Source organism: Pelodiscus sinensis, chromosome 1 (genome assembly GCF_049634645.1).
Source record: "Pelodiscus sinensis isolate JC-2024 chromosome 1, ASM4963464v1, whole genome shotgun sequence".
NCBI lineage: Eukaryota > Metazoa > Chordata > Testudines > Trionychidae > Pelodiscus > Pelodiscus sinensis.
Window position 1 is genome coordinate 210,445,685 of NC_134711.1, and position 25,275 is coordinate 210,470,959.

Here is a 25,275-nt window from a genome sequence, read left to right on the forward strand (position 1 = left end):
CAGACAGCTCTCTCCTGCTCCTTTCTTCTCTCCCTTTTGATATGGCCTTGGTGCCTTCTCTTAAACCAAAGTGGGAGGTAACTGATAAGTCAAAGGTGCACTGGACATCTGCCCCCCTTAAAAAGGAGCCAATCACCCAGTGACCACTACATAAAAAGAACGTGAAGGTTGCAAAGTCAAGCACTGAAAAGTTAAATTCCCCAGTTGCCTGCATAGCCTTAATTTGGCCTCCAAGTGCGTTTATACATTATGGTATGGTCTTTAATTACATGATCACATGCTATTTTTTTCCATAGAACCCTGCCTCATTCACGGCACAGTATAACCATTCCAAGAGAGTATTTATTAGTAGTTCATAGGAAGGGCATTGTGACGGGGCAGGCGCCATGTCCGCGCTCCCCTACACTGAGCCGGGACCTGGGACAGAGAGCGGCCCGCCTGGGAGGCGGGCGGACGGGGGAGGTCCGGTTGCGGGGGACTCGGAAGACAGGGCAGGAGGAGGAACGGCCCGCAGACACAAGGACGATCTGGCGAGGCCGGATGACGTGCTGGGGAGCGGCGAGCAGGACGCCCAGAAGGGCGGGGCCGCAGACGCCGGGGGAAGACCCGCCCAGGCGGTAGGGCGGGGACTTCAAAAGGGCGAAAGCCCCAGCCGGAGGAAGAAGGCGAGAAGTGGGAAGGAGGCCAGGCCCCTGCCAGACGACGGGAGCGTGGGAGACCCCAGGCACACGGACCCTCAGCAGAGGAAGGGACCAAGGGTAAGCGTATTCCCCCGCTTGGGAATCCCTGGGGACTAAGCCGGGAAGAAGCGACCCAGGGCGGGGCCACGGAACCCGCGAGTGGAGGGTTTGGGGAACTTGACCCCCTCCACTATCTAGGGACCGACGTCCCTGTCTTAGGGCCCTGGGTCGGGGCTCGGAGTGTGGGAGGGCCCGAGCCCCCTTCCTGGCCCCCTCAGGCCCAGTTGAGCCCGGGCCGTCAGCAATTTCAGCCACAGGCCACGGTCAGGCGGTCAGTCACGAGACGAGTGGGGCACCCGAACTTGGGGTGACCTCTGGGGACCCGGTAACAGGCATAATAAGTAAAGTTCTGCAAGGATCAGTTTGGGGACCAGTTCTGTTCAATATCTTCATCAATGATTTAGATAATGGCATAGAAAGAATGTTTATAAAATTTATGAACGATGCCAAGCTGGGAGGGGTTGCAAGTGCTTTGGAGAATAGGATTATAATTAAAAATCATCAGGACAAACTGGAAAAATGGTCTGAGGTAAATAGGACCAAATTTAATAAGGACAAATGCAAAGTACTTCACTTAGAAAGGCACGATCAGTTTCATACATACAAAATGAGAAATGACTGTCTAGGATGGAGTACTGCACAAAGAGATGAAGGGGATCATAGTGACTACAAGTTAAATATGAGTCAGTGTGACACGGTTGCAAAAAAAAAAGCAAACATGATTCTGGGATGCATTAACAGGAGTGTTTTAAGCAAGACATGAGAAGTCATTCTTCTGCTCTACTCTTCGCTGATTAGGCCTCCACTGGATTGTTGTGTCAAGTTCAGGGCCCCACATTTCAGGAAAGATGAGGAGAAATTGGAGAGAGTCCAGAGAAGAGTAACAAAAATGATTAAAGATCTAGAAAACAGAACTATGAGGGAAGACTGAAAGAACTGGGTTTGTTTAGTCTGGAAAAGAGAAGACAGAGAGGTGACATGATAATAGCTTAGAAGTACCTACAAATTTGTTAAAAGGAGGAGAGAGAAAATTGTTCTTTTTAATCTTTGAGGATATAACAAGAAGCAATGGGCTTAAATTGCAGCAAGGCTGCAAATAGCTGCTTAAATTGGGCTTCCTATGAGGGAAGTTTGGGGGAAGTATAGGTTGGTTCCCTATGAGGGAAGATTGAAGGAACTGGGTTTGCTTAGTTTGGAAAAGATGACTGAGAGGGACCATGATAACACAGGGATGGGAAATAAAATGGCAGCAGTTCGCCAGGGTTAGCACCTGGTGGGCCACAGCCACTATATTCACCTGTGCCTCCACAAATGGGCGATTTCACTTTGGCCTCAGATCACTGTTCCCAGCCAATAGGAGCTGCGGTAAGCAGCACAGACTGTGACACCCTTTCCTGCAGCTCCCATCAGCTGGGAATGGGAATCTGTGGCAAATTGGAGCTGCAATCTCCCATAAAGTGCAGGCACAGGTTAATATAGCAGTGAAGGCCCACTAGGGCTAACCCTCGGGAACTATATCCAGCCAGCAGGCCAGTATTTGCCCATTCCTGTGATAACAGCTTTCAAGCAACTAAAAGGTTGTTACAAGGAAGAGAGAAAAATTGTTCTCTTTAGCCTCTGATGAAAGTAATGGGATTAAATTGCAGCAAGAGAAGTGTAGGTTGGACATTAGGAAAAACTTCCTGTCAAAGTGGTTAAGCACTGGAATAAATTGCCTAGGGAGGTTGTGGAATCTCCATCATTGGAGATTTTTAAGAGCAGTTTATATAAACACCTGTCAGGGGTGGTCTAGATGATGCTTGGTCCTGATGATTCCCTCCAGTTCTAGTATTCTATGATTCTGTGTTTTATAGCCCACTGCAAAACATTGTTAATATTTTCAGTTGTGATCTATACACAAGGAGAATTCTAAATCTTACAGAGCACCAGCCAACAAAGCCAGTGCTGGATAGTAAGAACAAACCTGAGGAATCAAACCTACCCCAGATAGCTTTATAACACTCACTAGTCAGTGATGAGCTCCCTGTAAAGGAGGCTGCTGTTGGTCATCCCCAGTGCCTTTGTCAAGCGCAAGATAAATTAGTAGATTAGGCCACCTATAAAAAAGGCAAAAGCAGGGTTTTTGGTTCCATTCCACAATTGCTACATACCCTGCCTGCTCAGCCTTATCCCACCTCTCTGCCCTTGACTATGCTTTGTACAGCTTGGGGTTCTCTTCCTCCCCTTGCAAGGTCCATGCAGGCATTTTCATACTGTTCAACTTAACCATCCCATCTTTCCTGTTGCTCAGCACTACTGTAGGTAGCCAGTTCTTGCTCCTTCGCTATCCTCCCCTTAACCATGAAGTCTTCATGTCAGCTAACTGTGTTTGTGGTAGCTGCCTTCCTTTTGGCCGACACATGGTAGATTGACCCAGGAACTTCCAGAGCTAACAGCAAAAACACACTCCTATAACTTGAGCAACAGAGCACAGGTTCTATAAATGGAGGGCAGTGATAACTTGTGTTCTCTGTGGATTAGCACAGAGGGTGAACTGTAACACACACTCACTACTGGGTTACACACTGAAACAATTTTGCTTGTGAATATGTCTGTAGGGTCTAGTGTCATTAGCTGGCATGGACAGGCACAAGCAGCCATTAAGAATGGCTATGCCAGAAAGGAACAGTCAGAAACAAAAGGGATTTGGTGCCTTTTTACTTTATTTTGGCAGGGAGGATATTACGTTGTATAAGACAGCCAGTACTGTCTGCTGCTGGCTTCAAGCTCTTTCGTCTGGAGATCCTGAGGCACACTGAAAATTGGCTGGTTGCCATGACAGTGGGTGATAACAGCAGGGTTAGAGTCCTGGAAGTTGTTTACATTAGTTGCTGGAAAGGTGGTTGAATCTTCTGTGGTGATGGGACACCTGCCATTACACACATTAACTCAGCAACGGGGATTGCAACCATTGGACCCCTCAAGATCACTTTGGAAATGTCAGTAGTTTCCCAATCTAGCAACATAGTCCTAGATAGGCTGTAGGATGATGTAGAATTACTTGATTTAGGGGATGATTCAGGCCAGCTAACATATGGATTGCTTAGAAATGGAATACCCAAGAGGGGAAAGTGCCTGACCTGAGCTCTGTCCCTTGCTCTTTTTCTACTGCTGCCAGGACAGGAGACCTGTAGGCATTGTTTTGCTCAATTATTTTAATGAAGTTGTGGCCCCTGGCCATAGTTTGGCGTGTCTTCACTGAGCCCTGCTTGGATAAACAGCCCACTCTTTTATTCTCAGCAGAATATGGAGTAGACGCATCACAGACAAACTGTTCTCATGAATGGTCCATTTTAGTCCAATGAAAGTAATCACTGTTAGAAAGCTCACTTCATAGCTTAGAAGGACAATAGTCCAAGTCTCTGGGTCAGAGCAGAAAATGCCATTCATTCATCACATCAAGGCCATGGAAAAAAGAACAAGCCAGATTAGCCATATAGCCACTAGAACTCATTATGAGCCTCACCCTGCTCTGTTTAGTCTTTAATTTATATAGGAGCAGGATAAAATACTCTATCCTGAGACAAACAGGATCTGAACTGGGTAAAGCACTCAGAATTTCTGTAATTGAAGGGACACAGTTAAGCTGACCATCTGGAAACTGAAATTCAATGCTCTATCAGAGCCCCCTTTAAATAGCATGTGCTGTTTTAAAAATGCTTTAAGAATCTATATGGTGTGGGTTAGTGTTTGCCAGCTCCTTCCTGATAATTAAAAGGGCTTGTGGGTTGAGTTCCAAGAGCAATACCATCCTATATATTAAAGGCCCGTTCCTCCACCAAATCCCCTTTCCATTCCATGAAACTTTATTGGCATGACAAGCTCTACTTATGTTGCCAAAGAAAGAGACTGGCCACTCCTTCAGGTACATGTCAGAAGCCATTCTGACCTGCTTCTGGACCCAGGGTTACATAGTTTGTGTCTGTTTATCATGAGCGTCTGTGCTATACAGCACAATGCCATTTGACATTTTCTTTTCCTCCAAGGATCAGGCACAGTTTTCCCTCATTACTTTGTGAGGAATCTTTTAGGCTAAGAAACTCACACTTCTTGGTTTTGGGGACATTAGAGTAGGAAGTGTGTCCCCATCTCAGTCTCTCCTCTGCCACGTTGGCTTACTTTGTACCCATCCTGCTTTCCACCAGTTTATCTTCTGTTTCAGTTCTGCTGCTGCTGTTCCCAGTATTACTACTGATTATTTGTATTATTGTAGCATCTAGGAAGCCTAGTCATGGACCAGAACCTCCAAGGCCACCGATGTGGGGGAGGGGAGGTAAAAGGGGCAGTTGCCCCAGGGCCTGGTGATTCAAAGGGGCTGCTGCTATTGCACCAGTGGAGGTGGCAGGAGCCCTGGGCCTTTTAAAACACTGCCAGAGTGCCATGCCACATGCCCCACGTGGCTCTGAAGGCTGGAAAGGGTGCCAAGACCCTATTCTGGGCAACACTGAGGGCTGGCTGCCCCAGCCCTGCCCTGCCTGCCCAAGGCCCCATCCCTTCTGAGGGTGCAAAGCCACCCCCTCTCCCTTTGCCTAAGGGCCCATGGAAGCTGTCAGCTCCCCTGTCCACATGGTCCAGTCCGGGCAGCAGCAAGGGCTGCAAGGGGGAGGCACAGTGCAGCCCAGGGGGTGCTGAGGGTTCGCGGCTCCTAGCCCTGTCCCTTCTGCCCAAGGTCCCACCCTTTCTGCGGTTGTCAGACCGGGGATCACCCATGCACATTGCCCAGGACTCAGCAAAGTCTGTGGCCAGCCCTGAAAATTCCATTGTACTAGGCGCTGCAGAAACAAAACAATGACTCTCGTGCATGGTATGGGAAGAGTGTGCACCAACAGCAAAACAGAAATGAACGACACACGGGATGTGCTGTCAAAACAGTGCAAATACGCTGAAAAAACAGACAAGTGACAATCTGTTTTTTCTGATCACTGTTACCGTAGTTAGAGTTACTTGTAACAATATGAGGGCTAAAATTTTCAAACTGAAATGTGATTTTTAAAATTGACTGTTTCTTTAAATGCATCTTTAGGCAGCCTTCATATACTAATTGGATTTTATTACCAAGAAATAAATTTAACAAACTTCATTACCACTCTGGTAAGTTAATATTAGTTGCACACATAATAGATGTTTTCAGCAGACGTATCAGTCATGAAAGTCAGAAAGAAACCCCTTTGGACCCGTAATCGGAACAATGAGTAATGTAAGCTCATCTAGTGAAAAAAGTAGTTTCATATTCAAACATTTCTGAAAAGGATATTGAATGCCAGCACTGGGAGGTGAGGAGAAGGAAAGAGAGGAGGGAGGAGGAAGTTGCTTAAGTATTTTTAATCATCATCTTAAAAGAGAGAATTAAAGGGCAAGATTACATCCAAGAATATGCAATTGATCAGAGACCAAAAAAAAAAAAAATGAAGCTGTCAGCATTTGGGGGGGATATCAGACCATCTGGCAAAGTTAAGGTTTTTCAAATAACTTTAGCACAGTTGAAGTACTATAAAAACAATCAAGTAGCCTTTTCATTATCCTAAACTTTAATTTTTTACTTACCAAGGGTACTTTTTGGCAAGATGTAAATTAATCTTTAAAAGGCCTTTTTTTGGTCCTTTTTTAAACTAACACTTCTTGTTTCTAACAAACAGAAGATGTTAAAGCAATGGCATTTCAGACAATAGAACTGATTCTGTCCTTGCTAGGGAGGAACTCCATGGCAGCCAAATGTCATAGCAAAGTCCCAATCAAACCCACCACTGATTTCAGCTGAAGCATAATGGAGCCTAATCTCTGAAGGTGTAGAGGAAATGGATATTGGGATGTGTAGGATACCAAGTAAGAATATCATAAATGAAAACCTAGTATTAGACATTCTTGAAGTACTTGAGAACACAGGAAGCTCACTCAAAAATAAATGGCACTTTTGACCAAGAGTCATAATCTCGAGGGACGGGAACACAGGAATACTTTCACTTCCATTGGGAGATCCACCTATCAAAAGTTTTTAGCTTCTGAATTACACCGCATGTTACACTACCAGCAGTTTTAAACTCCAGATTGTGGAAGACTTTACAGTGCATTTCCACTTAGTGCCCTGGCATTGAGCAGTTTATTTATATTTGACAAATCCTGGAGGACCTTACAGATGTCATTGGAAGCTTCACCTGCATCAAGACAGCAAAATTTGCCAGCTGTCCAGTGCTGTGTTGACTAGAAATGTGAAGTGAGAGCCACAGCAGTAACAATCATTTGTCTGGTACTCATGTGCAAACATGCGTTTTTATAGGTTCTTCATAATCATTTAGCATAAGTTAATTGCATGTTGAAAGTATCTGCTGTGCAGTCTGAACTAGTAAGTACTTTCATGTTTCCTGTTCTGGTGGCTGGTCCCTCTTTTCCTTGTTCTGGATTCTGTTCCCTGTGACACAAACAGCCAGCAGTGCATGTCACCAGATGCTAGCTCTGCTGCTTGCCATTATCAGACAAAACCCAAATTAACCTTTGATCATTATAACTCTGCCAATCTTTTGCCATAACCAAACTGTTGGCTAATTTAGAGCTGCAAGTTGCACTGTCTCCAAATACTAAGTGGCTTCTCCTTATGGGATAGTGCCCTGAGGAAAAACTTCCCAAGGATAGATTACTACATGCAACACCTTCAAATTACTACATTTTTTAGAATTATAGGCATCAATTACATACACTGTAGGTTTCTGTGGTGAGGACACTGAGGGTATGTCTAAACTGGTGGGGTTTTCTGGGATACCAAAGGTATCCTGGAAAAACTCCGCTGCATCCAGGCAACAGGTTTGCTCTTCCACTTTTTTTTTTGCAGAACAGCAAACACTCTTTCAAGGAGCCCTGTATACCTCATTTTATTAGGAATAAGGACTCCTCTGAAAGAGGAGGCTTTTCCACCATTTGGCCCTATCTAGTCTTACAGAAAAGGAATCAGAAAAAGCTACGCAAATTGCAAAGTGCAATTTGCGTAGCTTTTTCTGAAAAAATGGCGATAGTGTAGATCTAGCCTCGGTGCATAAGGGACAAAAGAGTCTGGTAACTTCCATACTGAAGCAGAGCAATGTACACCTAGTTAGGCACAATCTTTCCAACAGACGCCTATGTTGTTGTTTTTTTCAGATACCCAATGATAATTCATAAATTCTGAGGCCAGAATGGATCATTAAATCATCTACTCTGACCTCCTGGCTATTACAATCAAATCAGCCAATTCTACAGTAATATTTCACACTGGGCAAAGAGATTGGACATGGTGGGGTTTTCCTTTATGCCAGCAGTCCATCAGCTTTGGACGTGATGCCCAGCCCTTGTAATTATTAGAGTAACTGGTGTAACCTGTGATGGTTTGTTAGTTCGCCAAGCTGTTTGCTTGAAAGTAAGTTCTGTGGGTTCATTATATCTTCACCAGAGCAGCAGAATGCAAACTGCACCATTTGCACCTATGAGGGGTAACTAAGCCATAGGACAGAGTGTTTTGGGAAGTGATTGGATGTATTACTGCTGCCACCCACCCCAAAGGTTCTGCCAGAGGGAAGGAGTGTTAGTTTTGGCCAGAGTCCCATATTAGCCTTATTTTCCCGAAAGTTGTTGACTAATCGTATCCAGGCCTGCTGACAGCAATTCCGGGCCTCAGGGCAGAACAGTCAATGGGCCCCTACGCATGCACAGGCCTCAGCCGTGCGGATGTGGTCTGCCTGACATTTGAGCCATGTGCTGACTGTTGCCCAGAGAGCTGCCAGCTGTGCTGTTGGGTGCGCTCTTCTGACATGCCTGCCCAGTAGAGTTGCCAACTGTCTAATTGCACAGACCCAAAGATCCTTGACTCACTCAGCCCTGCCCCTTCCCTGAGGCCAAACCCTTGTTCTCCCCTCACCGATGGCAGCAGAAAGTAGAGCGACCCTCCCCCAGCTCCCAGCCACGTTGCTCCACTCCTGCCGCCAGTGAGTGCAGGAGACAGTTCTACACCTTCCCCCAAGCCCTTTCCCCCGAGTGAACTGGCTGGGAGCCAGGGAAGCAGAGCAGGATGTGGCCAGGTCCCTCTATTTCCCACAGCAGGCGGCGAGTGCAGGGATGGACCCAACCCCTGGAGCCTCACTGTCCTCTGCCTTCCCCCTACAGCTCTTGCCTGTGCAGCCCTGTGCTCGGCCCCCCCTCAAGCTGGCCACGCCTCCCCCTGAGAGGAACTGCATAGGGTACCAACATTTCTAGGGATGGGCCTGCCCTGGGGGCCAGAGAGACATGCTGGCTGATTCTCTGAGCGGGAAGGAAGCCTGCCTTTTCTCTGATGTGCTACAGCAGCAGCAGTAGCCAGGGCCCCCTGGGAATTTTAAAATCACCTAGGCCTCTGGGAAATTTCCATCTTTCTATTTCCCCTTCCCGTCCCCCATCAGCATGCCTGAGTGTATTTACTTTTGCCCTGGCTACCCCATGTCCTTCCATACCCAATAGGTCCCTGAGAGAGTGAGGTATGTGGGCTGCTTGTGCCACTCTAAACAACCCACCCATCCCCTCCTCTGTAAGCGTTCCACCACTGAGATCTGCCAACTGGATTTTAATCATAGAAGACATATGTGAGGGGGGTCACTCACCACCATAGCGGGGGTCCGTCATCTATCCCCGGAATCAGTCCATTCCACCCGCACAGGCCTCCGCTCATGTGGCATTTCCCCTCTGGAATCTTCCGGTCACGCTGCTCTCTTCGCCACACTGCCCTCCGGCAGTGCCCAAGTCACTCACTCTGAGCCCCCCTTCCGGGGGTCGGTGTCTCTCCAGCAGGCCTTGCCACAGGCCTAGCAGGCTGGCCGGTTGGCTGTCCGAGCACCCTGCCCTAGCTCCAGTGAGCGTCCTGCTCCCTCAGCAGCCAGGCTCACACTGCCTTTGCTGAAGCAGCTCTTCCCTTTTATAGCTCCCAGCTGGGCCTTAATTGGCCAACACCGCCCAGCTGGGCTGAACTCCCCGGGCCTGATCCAGGCTGGGGTTTGGCTCTTAAAGGGCCAGTACAGGGCAGCTGCCCTGCTACAACATAATAGAAGGCTGGCAGTGAATCAATCCCATGTACCCTGGTAAATCTCCATGTTCCAAACCTGGGCCCAAAGCGCAAGTGAAAAGGAGTTTGTTGGCTTCATCCTAGTCCAAAATTACAACAGAATATGGCCAAATTTTGAACCACTGGAAGTCTCCTCTTCAGGGACCCTAGGGTTCAGGAATGGCAGGGATGTGTCAGGGGTCATTGGTGCAAGCCTACAAGGAAGACTGTATCACTGTGCCTGCATTCCAAACAGAGTGTCACTGGAAAATGCCCATCCAAAAAGTATGATGGGAAACTCCTCATTCAATGAACTTTTGCTGAATTACAGGCAGGGTTCTGACCGAACACTACCCCTGCTCTCCTGGTGGGCTCCTGTGGGATCTGGGCTTCCAGGGTTGTTCCAGAGCTGGAGGCATCAGACTTGCAGGGTCTGCAGCAGACCTACCGAGCCAGGATTTTCACATTGCTCATCATGGATCAGGGAACCTGAAAGACTTGGACTCCAAGTTCTAGCTACTGCTCAGCTACTGACTCTGCAGCAGAGAGCCTTGCAGCACCACTTTAGGGCTTCTCGGGGCTTCAGTCTTCCCATTCCTAGGTGGGAGACTCCGTGGATGGCTTCCAACTTCTCACAGATGGTAAGAATAGCCCAAAGAGTCCTTGGGGGAGAGGAGTGGGAGGGGACAGAAGTAGCTATCTGCTCTGTTTCAGTTCAGGGGAGGAAACCAAATTGGAACTTTTAAATTTTTCCCAAAATCTCAGAATTTCCTTTCAGCAGGAAGTTTAAAAAATGTTGAGTTTTCGTTGTGAAGCATGTGTACCAATGAATGCTGCTCCACGATTGATAAGTATGGGTGCCAAAAGCTTTGGTGTCCAAGTTTGCCAGTGATGGCCATAAACTGAATATATAATCATGTCACCTTAAGCAGTTTGCCTGAGATTGGTCCAGATGGTGCTTGATTCGCAAGAAGGCCATGTCCCTTTGGGATTGGCCATGATAATGATGATGATGACCTATATAAGCCCTCACATTCCATGAGGCAATCACTGATTTTTAGAAAGAGAAAATAGCTATCCTATTATGCCTTTGATTAATTCCTTCATTGTCCAATCCACCTTTTTCTCCAGGACAGGGCCCAAAGAGTAGGCTTTCACCCAATCCCTTGACAACACACTCTAGTTCTGGTCTGGATGGGTTACCCTCCAACAGCGTGGAAAGGTGCCCTAAAGCTCAACACTTTTACACTTCCAAAGTGAAACCAGTTATGACATAGATAATAAGCCACACTGATATTTGAACCAGGATCACTGGACTTATTTTTAAGTGAAATCTTCTACCACATCTGATATAAATCATTCGGAAACTGGGCCAACTTGTGGTCTCATCATGACCAGTCAGATCAGCTTCCCCATTTTGTTTAACTAACAAATAATACTTTAAGTGCTCTGAAAATACATCACACAAGGAAAAGTCTGGTAAAGTAACAGTGATTATAGTTTCAAAGAGAAACATGGTTTATGGAAGCATAATTAGTCATCTGCTCTTAAACTAGATAAATGAAGCATGGAAATTGAAAGGATATCTTCAGGCTTTAAGAAGATAGAGAAACATGTTAAATAATAGAATCTTACTAAACTCTGTATTTGTTTTAAGGCTAAGCAGAGCTAATATCAACTTTTTTATGTCCACATTTTACTCTTTTCTGTTTCATGGGATCTATGCTTATGTATAAAAAAATGCAATTCTATCCAGTTTACAGTGGAGCTACAATATATTTTAAAAATTATTTGCCTAAGATTTTTTACATTAACACTGCCTGCTGGCAAGAGACGAACACTCTCCTGTTATGTAATTATGGCTTCAAGTGGCACGAATGCAGAAGTTGTGCAGGCTGAGGCCTGTTCTCTGTTGTCTGGAGGCGTCGACAGTAAGTCTGTGGTTGTGGTCACACAGAATTGGAAAGTGGCTTAGCTTGCCAGTCAAAACAGCATGCAGGATAAAGTTTATTGCTCACTCATTCCAAGGATGCAAAGAATAGTCAAATCTACATTCCTAGATGAGACTGCAGGGTTGAGCTGAATGATTTATACCTTGATCAATAAGTTGTTTTCTTCCTTCTCCATCCCCAGATCTCTTTATTTTAAAGCTTTTCAGGACATTGTCAAAAATAGGTACACCAAACTAATGAGTCTCTGATTGCATACATATAGATCCCGGCTCTCCTCTCACACTGGCAAGAACAAGGAGCATGTGTGTTGAAATCAGTTGAGTGGTATGATGTGAAACCAGTGTAATTAAGAAGAGGATCAGAACCAGTAACAGTCACCAGCTCAAGAGTATGGAGTGGCATGAATAACGGAACTCAGGGCTTGATTCCTTTCTCACTTACACAAATGTAAATCCAAAGAAATGATACTGAAATAAATGAAAATAGACTGGTTTAAACAAGAAGGAAATCAGACACAATGCCGTCTAACTGAAAAGACAGAAGATTGTATCATTTGCACTGAGATTTTTTCTTTAGGTCTCATAATCTTATGGGATGGAACATCAGATGAAGCAATGAGATCTTGAGCAACTGGTTACGCTTAACGGATAATTGATAACTTAGTCTCCTGGAATTAAGGAAGTTACTTGGAAAAAAGGCTCTTTTACCCTTCAGGGGAAAAAAAACACATTAAAAAAAAGCCAGCCCTACAAAGAGTAAAACTCAAAGGCTCAAAAAGACAACCAGGGAAAAACAGAATACATAGACTTCAAAGACTGATGATATTGGTTAAGAATGTCAGCTCTCTTTTTTAAGAAAATGTTATTAGCTAATCCTTAAAATTTGGTTTTTGGCAGATGATACACATATTTCCTGCAGGTACAGAACAATCTATAATAAAGGGGGTTTAAGAGCATTTTCGTAATGTGCAAAAAGCCTCCATAAATATGCCTTTTATGGTTCTATTCATTCACACCAGCATCCATGGTCCCCCATATATGCCTTAAAATGTTGAATAGTTTCTGGATGGACTAATTTAATGTGGCTATTTATTCCTTTATGTACAAGTCCATGAGGGAGGGAGGGAGGGGAGGAGGAACCAGAGGACATGTATGTATGCAATAACAGTAAAGTAAAGAGCTCTACAAATAATAAAAGCCAAGATATATACCAAAAATGGACATCTATCTATCTATCTATCTATCTATCTATCTATCTATCTATCTATCTATCTATCTATCTATCTATCTATCTATCTAATCTAAAACTATGAATAGATACAAATACAAATTTCACTTCACATTTTCACCAGTTTCAAGAGGTTTCAGTTATACCATTCCTTCAATGGATGCATTCTCTCTCAACATCTTCTTTCCAAGGTGATGTCCTCCTTGGTGTTTCCCCCTGGGATTTATAGATTGTTTATCTTCATTCATCCACTAAATCCAAACACCAGATTACCTAATAACTGATGCCAACCATGTTCTACTAAGTTCAGCTACAAAGTGTCCTAAAACCCAACTGTCTCATAGTCACAATTTTCCCACTGAGACTTTCTTTTAAAACTTTGCCCAGAAGGTGCCCAAAGCTATAGCCTGCTGTTTCTGTGACAAGCAATTGCAGGAAATCAATCTGGATCTGAGATGCCTCTGATGGCTAGCAATGTAGAAAAGAACATCTGGATAGAGAATGAAGGACAAGTCCTGAGATTTGCATGGAAATATATTACCATTTTCAACCATCTGCAGTTCTCCTTTTGACATTGATTACAAGACATAGCTCTTGTAGAAATGCCAGGAATATATTGGTCTTTTAATTCAATCCAGAAACAACCAACCACACGAAATTCAAACTGTGACACAACTGAAAAGCAAAACTTATAGAAAGGAGATGGCTATGTAGCATTTGGTTCATAAAGTGTACCATTTACAGAATTGGAGAGCCATACTTTTGAAATGTGTTGTATATAAATATTATAATGCATAGACACATATGTGTAAGTATATATATATATATATATATATATATATATATATATATATATATATCAGCAGAGTTGGGTGCAGAGTCTAAAGTTAAGATTGCCTAACACTTTTTACTATGAAGTATAAGTATACTCTTTCTAGATTGCTTGTTCTCCTTTGATCTTTAACTAAAATGCACTTCTGATTGTATTTATTTAAATGTATAAGTTTTGAAATATATATAAAAGGGTTTTATTAGCATATATTTGGGATGACCTTATTACTCAGGCGTGGCAAAACCTCAAGTGAGTTGTGGAGCTCATTTAAAAGAGGGCTAATAAAAATCTTTAAGTCATACCATTCCACAATAGCACTCCATTATGTATTCTTTATAGGACTCCTCTTGTATTAAAGAAACTATTTTAACAGAGTTTTGGAGATTTTAAGGAAAGTTTATAGGCACAGTTTAACCCATTTCATCCAATAATGTCTAATTTGCCTGAATGCCCATGAGTCCATTCCCTGAAATTTACCCAAGGTAGTCCCACCACCTTTCCATACATAGCAATATGCATATAGATGTCAGGTCTGATATGTGAAGCCCTTCCCAGATTAGAATTATTAATCGCCATATTTTTGCTATTGGAAACCTCAGAATGTTCCCTTTCAACTTGCATAAAAAGTCTCATTTCTAGCCCTAGGGATTCACAAACTATCAAACTTTTAATATTTTCACTCGTTCAGAACAAGTTTGGTTGTTGGTCCTAGATTTCAAATAGTATAAATTAGGATGGGCAGAGAAGATAACATTTAGACTGTAAGTATTTTTATTAGGGATTATATTCCCAGAGCTCTGAAGATTAGCTGGTATCTGCTTTATATCTGTGCGTATCCGCATCCGCGAATGTGGATATCTGCAGGTCATTCTTCCAGATGCAGATGTGGGTGCAGATATCAATTTTGTATCTATGCTGGGCTCTACCTATGTTTGCTCTAGGTGTTGTACAATTGAGCCTGTTCTAGATTTTTTTTAAGCTATTTGAACTAGGCTCAGTGGAGCTAGTATGCAAAAAACTGGGTGCAAAATGGAAGGCTCCTAAATCCATATGTTTAGGCATCTAAATAAATGGCTAGATTTTCAACAACAGCTATTGACGTCATCTCTCTAGTGTTATTTATATTCACCCAGAAGTGTCAAAACATCTGTAGTAAAGCTTAACTTGGAATTATTCTTACACTAACACAGACAATGTTATAAAAAGGATTGGAAAACAAGAGGCTCGCTTAAAAAAATTAAAAACAACATAAGTGATATGGAATGTATTATGGTCCTAATTAAAAGCAGAACAGGGACGGGTAACTCTGTATTTGGAATGTCTGTATGTAATTAAAACATAGCATAGCTGTGTACACAGGATCTGTATAGTTTTGATATTCTCCATATAGCCTAATTTCTGTGAGGCTCTTGGTAAAATATGGCAGGGTGGGAAGAGTTGCAGGACCAATCTCCCTTTTGGGTGAAGCCCTAAATGTAGAAAAGAAGTAGCCCTAGGGTAAAGCATCTCCAAATGAGAGCACACCCTCTCTCCTCAACTGTAGAGCTTTGGATTAACATTCACTGCCATAGCATCTCAGCATCTTCTGGATTAGATGAGCCAATCCTTAGTGGACTCCATGGATTCTCAAGCACATCTCAGTTTTGGGGTTACAGAAAGGATCTGCTTGTGGTAGGTTTGGGGGGATATTTTGGGGGTGGAGGTGCAGCATAGGAAAAGCACAGTGGTTGTGGTGAATGTCTTTCTGGTCATAAAAAGGCATTTGGCAGACTTCAGGGCATCTAGAAAGACAGGATCAGCCTTCAGGGTAACTACAGTCAATGGGAGCTGGTAATGATTCACATCAGGACTGCACTGAAGTTGTTTATTAATGTAATTTATAAGGCACTTGAAACTGTGGGCCTATGACTTCTAGGGCATGTCTACACAGCAGGGCAAAAGTTGAATCAAGATATGCAACTTCAGCTATGTCAACTGCATATCTTGACAATTGAAGAACAATCTCCCTTCAACTTCCCTTACTCCTCCTGAAATGAGGGTTACAGGAGTCAGAGTAAGACATCCTTCAGCTCGACGTTATTTCGAAATAATGGGTTGCTGTGTAGACACACGCTTTGTTATTTCAAAATAATATCAGTTATTCTGAAATAACGCTGCTGTGTAGACATGCCCCTAGTCACCACCCATCAAAGTCAGGGAAAGTCCCTTTCCATTGATAGGAATTAGACCATGAGTCAGCTTTGTGCCTGTAAAGATCAGTCTGAGGCCATGAGTGGCATATTTCACTCAAGAACTCAGAACAATTTTTGCCCTCATGGAAAGTATTTATGATCTGAACCCAGCGAGTCTCATCTACCTCCTAGACCTGTTCAAAGGCAAGGTAAGTACTCTGTATTACAGGTTGAACCTCTCTAATCTGGCATGTTTGAGACTGTCTGGTGCTGAACTGAGAATTTGCTGGACCATGGGAGGCCAAAATTGTCTAGCAGCATTACCAACACTTCCACTGCTTACCTTGTTATTAGAAGACATTTAGGGGTAAATTAGAGCTAAATAAGAGCACCAGAACACTGAGACCCAGGACTGGAGAATGCAAACAAACTTTATGGGACTGCAGGAAATTTGGCCATACCCATGATAAGTGGACATCCAGCTAACTAAAATCGTGCCGGACCATGGTTTTTGCCAGACCAGAGAATGCCAGACTAGAAAGGCTCGATCTGTATTATTATTATGAAAGAAGTGGAGAAAATGCAGAAAACCTTTCCGTTGATGCAGAACTCACTTCCTGCATCACAAATTCATAACATGATATTTTAATCCAAGGCAGCCAAATTCTCATCCAGTAACAGACAGAAAAAGGACATTAAAGTCTCAAAAACTTGTCATAAGCCTTATAAAAAGTGAAAAGATGAGGACTTATTCACGAGTACTAAGCACTGGGCCAAACTGCTCTTTCCAAGTCCATTGAAAAATCCAAACTGACTTCAATAAACTAAAGCCAACGCTGAGCACTTCTGAAAAATCTCACTGTTTGTGAGTTTAAATAACTAATTAATTAATTAATTTCTGCAGTGGGCTGAGGAGGATTTAAGAACAAAGAATGTCTCTTCATTTCCTTCTCCCCTCCCTTTGTCCTAACTTCCAGAGAGTCTGTACATTCAGCCAGGTATACCAGGCTCTTAGCATAGCATGGAGGACATTTACAGGGTCCTCACCTATTTGCTGATGGAAAGGAAAGGGTTATCTTTACATAACAGTGACCTATAGCTCCCTAAAGATTCTTTGAAAAAAAGTGTTTCTGGTTTGTGTCTTAGGCCATGTCTTCACTCTAGGGACTACAGCAGGACAACTACATTGCCGTAGTTAGCTGGCGTAACGCCATCATGTAGACACAGCCTACAGCAATGAAGAGGTTTTCCACAGGAACACCACCACATTGAATGAAGGTGGCTAACTTGATGGAAGCATTCTTCTGTTGACTTAGCTGTATCTACACCAGGGATACTTACAGTGCTGAAAAGTGTGGGGGTTTTTCGCGCAGCCAAGCATTGAGAATTCAGGGCATTCTTCATGCTACTGCTGCATGGAGTAGTAATTACTGTTGTGGAAGCCTGTAGGGTGTGTCTGCAGAAGTCAACAAAACGGGTGCGGGGGGAGGTCTGGACTGCAGACACAAAGCAAGCTGTATGTTACAGTGAAGAACAGAGTCAGCTATTGCCATAAATGCAGAGTGAAGATCTGGTTTGAGTTATGTAATCTTTAAATAAAAGAATTTTGTTCAGGAAAGCTTTTTGCTTTAACATGAAGAACACTACAACTGGAGACTAATACACCATATAATGTACACACTGACTCTGCCCTTAGAAATTGTTGCTGCTCAAGTATAGAAAAAGGAAGGGTTACTTGTACCTAAGTGTCTATTGTTTTGCAGATATTATAATTACTTTATTTACAGTTTTTGTTTTCTAAAGGATGTGTCAATTAAGAATACTACAGCCCAGAACACAGTACAGCAGTGATTGCAAAGCACCAACTGCACAGTTTTTGTGCATCAGGTGGAGAGACTTTTCTCTTTCATACATCATTTACTCATTGCTGCAGGAATTCTAAATGGTTTTACAAAGAGTAGTGGTTTACTGGTCAGCTTGAGAGACATCTGTAGTGTCACCAGTCCCTAATACACATAAACCAAAGCAGAGATGACCCATGCTTGCCAATAGTAGGGACGCATAGTTTGGACAGACCAGCTTCAGCGGTGTTACTGAGCATGCTCAGTCCATATGAGCATGTTCAGTACAAGCCAATCACCAAATCGGGGAAGGGGGAAGCATGTGATTTCCCCCTCCCCCCACCTATACATCATCCCCGCATGTCAGCAACAAGAAGCTGGGAAATTTTTTTAAAAATTTTTTTGCACTTTTTTTGCACTTTTGATTACATTTACACTGGTGCAAATCCAGAGTAATTCCATGTATGTCAATGGAGATACACCAAGACAACAGAGCAGAATGTGGCCCTTTGAGGTCAAAATCTGCTCTCTTGCCCGTTGTCCTAGAGATCGACAGATAGTCTGCAACAAAGCTTTCTCTCACACATGCTAGGTGTGCACTCACATGGAAAGCATCAAAAAGTCAAAATTTGCCACAGTCAATTGCCATAAATACCACAGTACCGTCTGGCTGATTGGTACACCTACATTAAAAAGGCATATTGCCTCTGCCACCATCTGTCAGCTGTTCTCTCCAGTTTCAGTCTGAATGGCCAGGCTTGGGCAAGTCACCTAGGCTTGCCGCACCTCTGATTCCAATTTAAAAAATACCAAAGAGGAATAATAATATCTGCCCACTGTTGTAAAAGTGTTTTGAGATTCTCAGCTAGAAGATCACATGTACAAAGAGGTTTTATTACTATTGAGCATCCCAATAATCCTATTTATGATGCCTTACTAAGCAAAGAACATCTAGATAAGAATAGACTAGTAAGATATTTGTGTCAACAAGGACTCATTTTATTTAATTTTATTTTTTTTAACAACAAGAGTCCTGCAAACAGCAGAACTGAATAGCCATAAAAAATTAAAAGATTGTAAATGAATGTTGATTAGAGATTAAATCCTATCAGATGTTCTTGCATTATACAATGTTATTCCCTCATAATGCTGTCAACTTGAGCTCAATTTATTAAACCAGGAACATAGATAAACATTGCATTTTGAAAGATTTTTCATTACCCAAAATATCCACTTTATTTTGTTTGTGTCACTGAAATCCTCAAGATTTGCACTATTACCATTTGTTAGCATTTGTGCTACCTTTCATGTTATCCTGCTGAACAGAGGGCTGGTGGAAAGGAACAGTAATGGTCCCATGTTTGATTATCAGAAACTTGGATTACTGGTTAAAGGACAAGACTTGTGTGACCTTGGGCAAATCACCAGGACTTAGGGCTAAATAGGCCAGTCAGGTGCTAAGTGTCCTCAACTTCCTCTAATTTCATTTGTGTAGAAATTTCTAATTTCACTGTATTAAATGTTCAGCATCTTGCAAGATTGCGCCTCTCATTTAGTGCCTCAGTTTCCCCACCTCTGAAACATATGTGCCTCACAAGATGGTTTTGACACTTATTCCAACAATGCTTCTGAACGTCCTTGAACTCGCAAAAGGCGCTCTGGAAAGAGTATTAATCCAGGGTTAAACCTTTCAAATACTAGATCCAGTCAATCTATAGTGCTTAAAAAAAACCAGACAAGTTAAGACTACTACATTATATAAGGACTTCAGTGACTATTTTCAATAACAAAACTAAAAGATTTCTGTTGACCACTAACAAGCATACAGAACACATACAAGAATTTTTTGTTGAATCAAATTTGCTAAGAAGGAAGATTTATTACAATTTATTTTGTTAATTTCTATATCATTCTTTCACTGACTGCATTTGAATGAGCGCTGTTCTTCACCATCCAGTTTCTCTTACTACAGGAAGGTCATCATTGCAGCTGTGATCTCATGTGAAGGGAGGTGGGTAAGTAGATTGCACTGTCACAGTCATGTATCTGACAAAGCAAGCTGCAGCCCACAACAGCTTATGCCCTAGTAAATGTGTTAGTCTTTAAGGTACCACAGGACTCCTTGTTTTTACAGTCAGTGTTATGACTTCATTGCAGACTCAAGCAGATGGAGGATGAATTAGGAGGAAGACACCTATTGTGCAAGATTAGCAATAGATTTTAAGCAATATTACAGATCCAGTCTCTGCCAAATTTAGAAAGTTCAAAACCTAGATGGCAGATCTTATCTTTCTAGCATTACCTAATCTTTAGTTCAAAAAATTATTTTGGTAGTCAGTCAACATGAACATAGGAAGAAAGTTGTTATTTTTAATCCTCGTTCTATGTCCAATTTTAAACTTTATTTTTTAGTACAGGTTGTACCTCTCTAGTTCAGCATTCTCTGTCCGGAAACATCCATGATTCGGCTAGCCAAATGTCCACTTATCACAGAAGCGGCCAAGTTTCCCACAGTCCCATAAAGTTTGTTTACAGCCACCAGTCCTGGCGCTCAGTGGTCTGTGTTGTTATTTAGCTCTAATGTACCCCTAAATGTCTTCTAAGAGTCCAGTCATCAGTGGAAGTGTTGGTAATGCTGCTAGACACTATTAATTTCCCATGGTTTGGCAAATTCTCTGATTTGGCACTGGTCAGGCCCCAAAGATGCTGGATTAGAGAAGTTCAATCTGTATTTTAATTGCTCATGATACTTTAAATATCATCTCAGCCAACATCTCTATATTTAAACAGCATCATTACTACGTGTGAAATAACACTACTGTAAATCTTCCTTGTGGGACATTATAAGGTAAAATCAAACTGAACTGGCAATCCAGGAGACATACCCAATATATATCGCACATGCAAATTAAATAAAACTAATCTGATCAAGAGTGAGATCATAGGGTTACATGAAATGAATTGACTAATGTAATACTTTAGGTGAGGAGAGCAAGGGTTAATTCCCCAGTGGAGGTCATTACTGAGAAACGACCTCTAATTTTTCTTCTAGGGGGGTTCAAACATATTCTAAAAAAGGCAGGAAAAACCCCTATGAAGCTGGTGTCAATATATCAAGGAGCTGAGTAGAAGTGTTTATGGAAACTGTCAAAATGACTCTGCTCTTAAGACAAAGTGTTGACTATAGGAAGTAAATTATCAGGCAATTAACACCCTATCTACATAATAAGGAAGCGGAACAAAATCAGAGGAAGGAGATGTCATCAAATGCAAGGGAAATAGAGCTGAATCTACCCCCAGATGGATGAAACCTGCTCTTAGGAATACACAAAGAGTAACCAAAGAGCACCAAGATTCCCTATATGACAGCCAGTCATGTTGAAAACTAGGTTACACAAGCTGCTGTGCATCACCCTGGGCCAAATGTAGGCCTTGGTCTGCACATACATGATCAACTGAAAAGCCAAGAGGCCTGGGGTGTGATCTTTGGAGTTCTCACTCCGCAAATTCCTCTACAGCTGTGGCCACGGTGGGTGTATTGCAGGGTTGATTGGGGAAAATGGGCTGTGCATACCTGACCCCTCATGCTCCTTTCCTGCTGGGATTAACACTCTCCATGCAAGAGCAATTTCCACACATGGTTCTCAGAGGGGCTGTGCCCACTCTCGGGGTGCCTGGGATTCAGGAATGCACTGCACCATTGCCCACACTCATGTAAATTGGCATCGCTCCATAGACCTCAGCGCCACACTAGTTTACTGCAGTACCTGGGGATCTGAACCACTACTTATTCCTCATCAGACCCTTGACACTATGAGCTGTTAACCAGTCGCTCGATGGGGATGGAAAGCTATATGTCCCTAGAGCTTTAATGCATGAATTGTTTAATAATGACCAATTATTGAAGATAGTTACCTTGCCATTTTCTATGAAGCTAGGTTGATTTTGTGTCGGCTTAATGTCTGTCTCATTAGCACCAGTTTAGCAGCATTAATGTGGGCCTGTATCTGCCCAAATATAACTAAGGGACCCCAAAGTGGCCTTTCAAAAATATTTTACTGCTGTTTATTGCTGATATTAGATTAGTTTCTGACCCTGCATTAATTCTCCTGCTGTAAACTATAGACACTATCCCACAGGAAATATCCCTTTAGAGTAGGGACATTGCTATGTGAAATACTGTACCTTGATCTTTGTACTTGGACATAGGCGGATTAAAAAGCTATTACCGTTCATCAAAGAATTCATCCATTAAACCACCAGGGATGTATAGCTTTCCATCCAAATCTTGTGGCTGGCAATCTAATCATAATATCAAAGGTTTAATAAGCAGGGGAAAACTGTATATATATAGTGGGACCAGATCCAACCCAATTGGTAGGCTTCAGTGAAGTTAATGATGTGCTGTCATTTACACCAGTCAAAGAGCTGGCACGGGATTTTCAGATTATAACTTCGGGTAATTTTCTTTTTCTTTCCACATTATTAAAAGAATGTATTCTGCTGTGTAAAAATACCTGCCATTATCCCTGTCCCAAGAGTATTACAATTTCAAGATTTTGCTATCCAAGGACAGGATTCTGTTCACCTTTGCCCAGATCATCTAACACCTTACTTTGTGAATGGCACTACTGATTTTAATGTGACTGCCATGGTTGCAGAGTAAAATACATAGTCAATGTGAATAAGGATTATAGAATCTGGCCTATATTCAGAAACATTCAAAAGAATACAGCACTTTTTATAACTACTAGAAAAGTTGTTCATGTGTTTTTTCATCATTATTTGGCAACTAGAAGACTTACACAGCATTGCCCGGGTCTAGGGCTGACCTGGGGGCCATTCAGCCCACCTGCCAGCTTCTCTCCGGGGCTGGTCTGGGGGTAGATGGGTTAGGGGGGAGTGCCATGCAGGCCTCCCTTTGGCTTCTCCCCGGGGCTGTTCCAGAGTAGTGTGGTCCACATGGCAGGGTGGGTAGCTGCCCTCAGCTGCTCCCTGGGGCTAGCCTGGAGCAGCACAGCATGAGGGGCAGCTGCTCCCTAGGGGCAGCCCAGTGTGGTAGGGACTATGCTTCTGGCCAGCGGCTGCTCCATAGGGCTGGGGCACTTGCTGTTCCCTGTGGTCATTTATGAACACAACTGTCCCTGCTATCACACCCTTCCCTTTCCGTTTGATTCAAAACAATCACATTCCAGGCACATCCCATTGTCCTGGCACAACCAAATCCTGACCAGGCTTTAAGTGATGGTAAGAGGAAGCTACATACCAAATGTGGTGGTCCTAGCTCTTACAGTTTAGGAAGAGTTCTTAAACAGACTAACAGAGAGATGCACAAACTCTCTAAAATATATAGTAGACGTGAGCAACTTCATGGTAAAGAGGAAACACAGCACTTTCCTAAGCAAGGCCAGTTGTCCTGGAACTGAGACTGGGCTTCCGCCGGTTCACTGGAAAAGGTACAAGTAGGCAATGAGAGTAGGTGTCTTCTGTGTTCAAAAAATGCCTGCCTCCAGTATGTGCTCCTATTCAGTATTCATCAAGAATTCCCTCATTAGAAATACAAATCTCAAGAGAAATCCGGAGTTTAGGAATCCAGCTGCAGCTGTTTCAGAAAGCAAATGGCACAACAAAAATTGACTGTCAGTTATCAAGAAGAAAGAAATCCTACCAGGAATTGAATTCCTATCTGCTACTTTTAGAAAGGGCATCTCAGCTTAAAGAAGAAAGTCACCTTCAGAGGTAAATTAAAAGTTGAAGAGGTTCATGCGCTAGGAGGCAGAAGGATGATTATGTCTATATGGTAGAATCCAGACATCTTTGCAACTGAGAAATGCCATCTATTTCATTTGTGTGTGTGCCTGTAATCTGTAGAGTCCTCTTATGACCACCTTATCCTACAACAACAGAGAACATTGATTCATATGAATGACAGAGCCCTTCTAAGTGTGATGTCAACCCATAGTGGGCAGTAACTGTGTGTAGAAAGAGAGAAATGTAGACAACTAGGCCATGTCTACAATACAAACTGTGGTCAATTAAGTTACTTTAGCCTAAAACAGTGGTTCTCAAAGTGCTGTCTGCAGATGGTCCATGGCCGCCTTGCAGATGGGCTACAGCTCGAAGCTCAACATCCCACCCTCCCCCCACCATAGTGGGGAGCCTGCGCTAGCACTCCGGCCCTGTGCCCACCGCCCCCTGCAAGGTTAAAGAACCACCGCTGGTTTCCTGCTGTGGGAAGAGGGGAAGCCCTGAGCCTCAGAGGCCGGATCTGGCTTGCAGCAAGAGCAAGTGGTTCCACATGCTGCCATTCCCCCTCCCCTTGGCTAGGGGAATAGCAGTGCAGGGAAGTGCTGCCTGGAGGCTTTTCCTGCTGCTTCCATTGGCTGGAATTGCAGCCAATGGGAGCAGTGGGAGGTGGTGCCTGGGAGGTGGTGCCTGGAACTAGTTAAGTATTCTGCATTCTCATGCCCAGACCCCACAACCCCACCCCATTCCTGTACCTTCCCTCCTCACCAGACACTCCACCCCAGGCCACTCCTGTACCCTACTTCCCACCCAGACCACACTCTCAACCCCTACTGCACCTCACCTCCTGCCCAGATCCTGAACCCCATCCCTATCCCACTCCCTGGCAGGCTTTTCCCACATACTGAATCCCTTGGTTTTGGCCCCACCCAATCCCCACCCCAGAACCCCTGGGGTGGGGTGGGGGCACACAGTCTACTAACCCCGGGGCACCAGAAGAAATAATCTGGCCCCTGGGAAGCCCTAAACCTCAGTCTTCCCAGTCCCCTCTCCTCCTGTGGGGCTGGAGTGCCAGGGGAATGAGGCATCTCAGTTGAGGACCAAATCAGTGAGAGTTGGGAGGTTTTGGGGGGAGAGGGGGAGTTGCTTCTCACATTTTTGCATCTCTACCTGGCCTAAAGTTTTGAGGGCTATTAGCAATTGTGTGGTGCTTGCTGAACATGTATAATAATTTCACTGTTTCTTCACTGAACCCACAAACCCTGCGGCCCTGCTCAGTAACTAGCAGTGGGTACTTTGAGTACCATTATACATTCTACAGTGTATGTTGTGAAATAATAAAGAGGAATATATTTCCAAGAAGCCAGAAGTTTATTGCATACCCAAAACAGTGCACAATGGAATGTACAGTTAAAAAAAACCAAATACAACACAAACTTAAAAAATAACTTAGTGGTACAGAACTTTAAAATGTTTCTGCTCCTTCCTGCCTAACAGACACCAACCGTGGCTCTTACCGGTCAGCGTTTGAGAATCTGCAGTTCTCCTGAGTGTCCTGCATTGTCAGTGGTAGGGGTAGGGATGCAGCCCTGATGCCACATGGAATGTCGTGGAGTGTAGGGAGGAGCTAAAATAGATTTCTCCATTGACTGTAAAGGGTGGTGAGCCTGTGAGTGTTGGACCTGCAGGTCAAC

At 43.5% G+C, this 25,275-nt stretch overlaps 1 protein-coding gene and 1 long non-coding RNA gene across 2 annotated transcripts in view; one reads left to right on the forward strand and one right to left on the reverse strand.

The window, feature by feature from the left end:
- The window catches only part of NHS (NHS actin remodeling regulator), a 373,181-nt gene extending 363,768 nt beyond the window's left edge, over positions 1–9,413 (reverse strand). Inside the window, exon 1 of the mRNA XM_075914054.1 lies at positions 9,377–9,413. Coding sequence (XP_075770169.1) covers positions 9,377–9,398 — 22 coding nt within the window. The 5' untranslated portion in view covers positions 9,399–9,413. The remainder of the gene's footprint in view (positions 1–9,376) is intronic.
- The window catches only part of LOC142823262 (uncharacterized), a 121,253-nt gene continuing 96,603 nt past the window's right edge, over positions 626–25,275 (forward strand). The window contains exons 1-2 of the long non-coding RNA XR_012898531.1: positions 626–758; positions 19,809–19,851. This is a non-coding gene — a long non-coding RNA (uncharacterized LOC142823262). The remainder of the gene's footprint in view (positions 759–19,808; positions 19,852–25,275) is intronic.